At 26.5% G+C, this 1,398-nt stretch overlaps 1 protein-coding gene across 1 annotated transcript; it reads left to right on the forward strand.

Moving 5' to 3' along the window:
- The first annotated feature begins 767 nt into the window (after window positions 1-767).
- Window positions 768-1,190, forward strand: LOC107024875 (agamous-like MADS-box protein AGL29). The gene has a single exon (XM_015225810.1). The coding sequence runs from the start codon at window positions 768-770 to the stop codon at window positions 1,188-1,190; it is 423 nt and encodes a 140-aa protein (XP_015081296.1).
- The last annotated feature ends 208 nt before the right edge of the window (window positions 1,191-1,398 follow it).

A 1,398-nucleotide genomic window follows, 5' to 3' on the forward strand; every position in this document is an offset into this window, starting at 1 on the left:
CTCTCTCCCTTTCTTATGTATCTGGTGGAAAAAATACATGTATCTAAAAATATGATACACAAATAATCCTAAATTAGTGATAAGATAAATAATTCTTTTACAATATAGAATATAATAATACTTATATTAGTAAAGTATATGTCTAAGTATATAATTTTCTAAATATTTTTAAATAGCACTGTCCATATATTTTTAGAGTAGATTTTAAAAATTCATATTTGATTATTTATTTGACTGGTAAAGTTTGACAAGATTTCAAATTTTGGAGTTCAGATATTCTGAAGATCCTAACACTAAGTAAGATTTTTTTTTTAAGTTTTGGTAACTTCCACTCACGAAAGTTCAAGAAATTTTGGGCAAGAAATTTATTTTTCTTTTAGTTACTTTAAGTTTTGTCGTCTAAATTATAGTAGCATATTAAAATTTATCAATTTTATTGATTTTTAAAGATTTTGATATATAGATTATTTCATTTCAAATTGTGTTCTCGCCTACTTTCCTCAATTTGATAAAGTCAATAACCAAATTAGAATATTAATCTCTTTACTTTGAAATTTTTTATTTATTTTTTATTATTATGGTAAGTTCAAGATTATATCCTTTTAGTTATCTATATAAGTATATTTGTTACTATAATTTTAACATAACGAGGAGATCTATTTTCATTTATAGTATGCATAGAAATAAATTACAACATTGAAGAATTTTTTTATAAATAAGCACCACATTTTTAGAGAGCCTCATCAATTAAAGTATCATTTAGAATCATGACAGAAGAAAAGACCCTAGGACGTCAGAAGATTTCGATGGCCAAAATAGAAAATGAAGATGATTTATACTCATCATTTTCAAAGCGTCAGAAAATATTATACAAGAGAGTAAGTGATATGATTGGGAAATATGACATTGCTGTGGGAATAATAACATTTTCCCCCTGTGGTAATCCTTTCTCTTTTTTCCGCCCTACAATTGATTTTGTTGTTGATCGTTTCTTTAGTCCATTAGACCAGGGAAGTGAAAATAGTCTCTTTAACATTGCAAACACTCGGATCAGAATCAAGGAGAAACAAGTTGAGCTTCACAATCTCGAGATTATTGAAGAGACTTTAGCTAATCAGAGAACAGATGAGACTGGCATAGAAGAAATGTGGAAACAAATAAAGGAATTTAATTTAGAGGATTTGAAATAATCTAAAAGTCGATTGGATGATATTGATTCGATGCTGAAAAATATTGTTGCTTCTTTTGCAAAAGATCCTCAAGAAAATGTTAATCAAGTATACAATGGTTCCTAACACATTTAAAATCTCATGCAATAAAATAATTAAGGTTTTATTGAAATGTTTTTGTTTTAAGTTTTCTTTTCGATTTTTTAAAAGGTGATGGTGTTATTTGGAT

This window comes from Solanum pennellii, chromosome 7 (assembly GCF_001406875.1).
Source record: "Solanum pennellii chromosome 7, SPENNV200".
Lineage (NCBI taxonomy): Eukaryota > Viridiplantae > Streptophyta > Magnoliopsida > Solanales > Solanaceae > Solanum > Solanum pennellii.

Coding starts and splice junctions, on each gene's coding strand:
- LOC107024875 (XM_015225810.1), top strand. CDS start 768: ATGACAGAAGAAAAGACCCTAGGACGTCAGAAGATTTCGATGGCCAAA.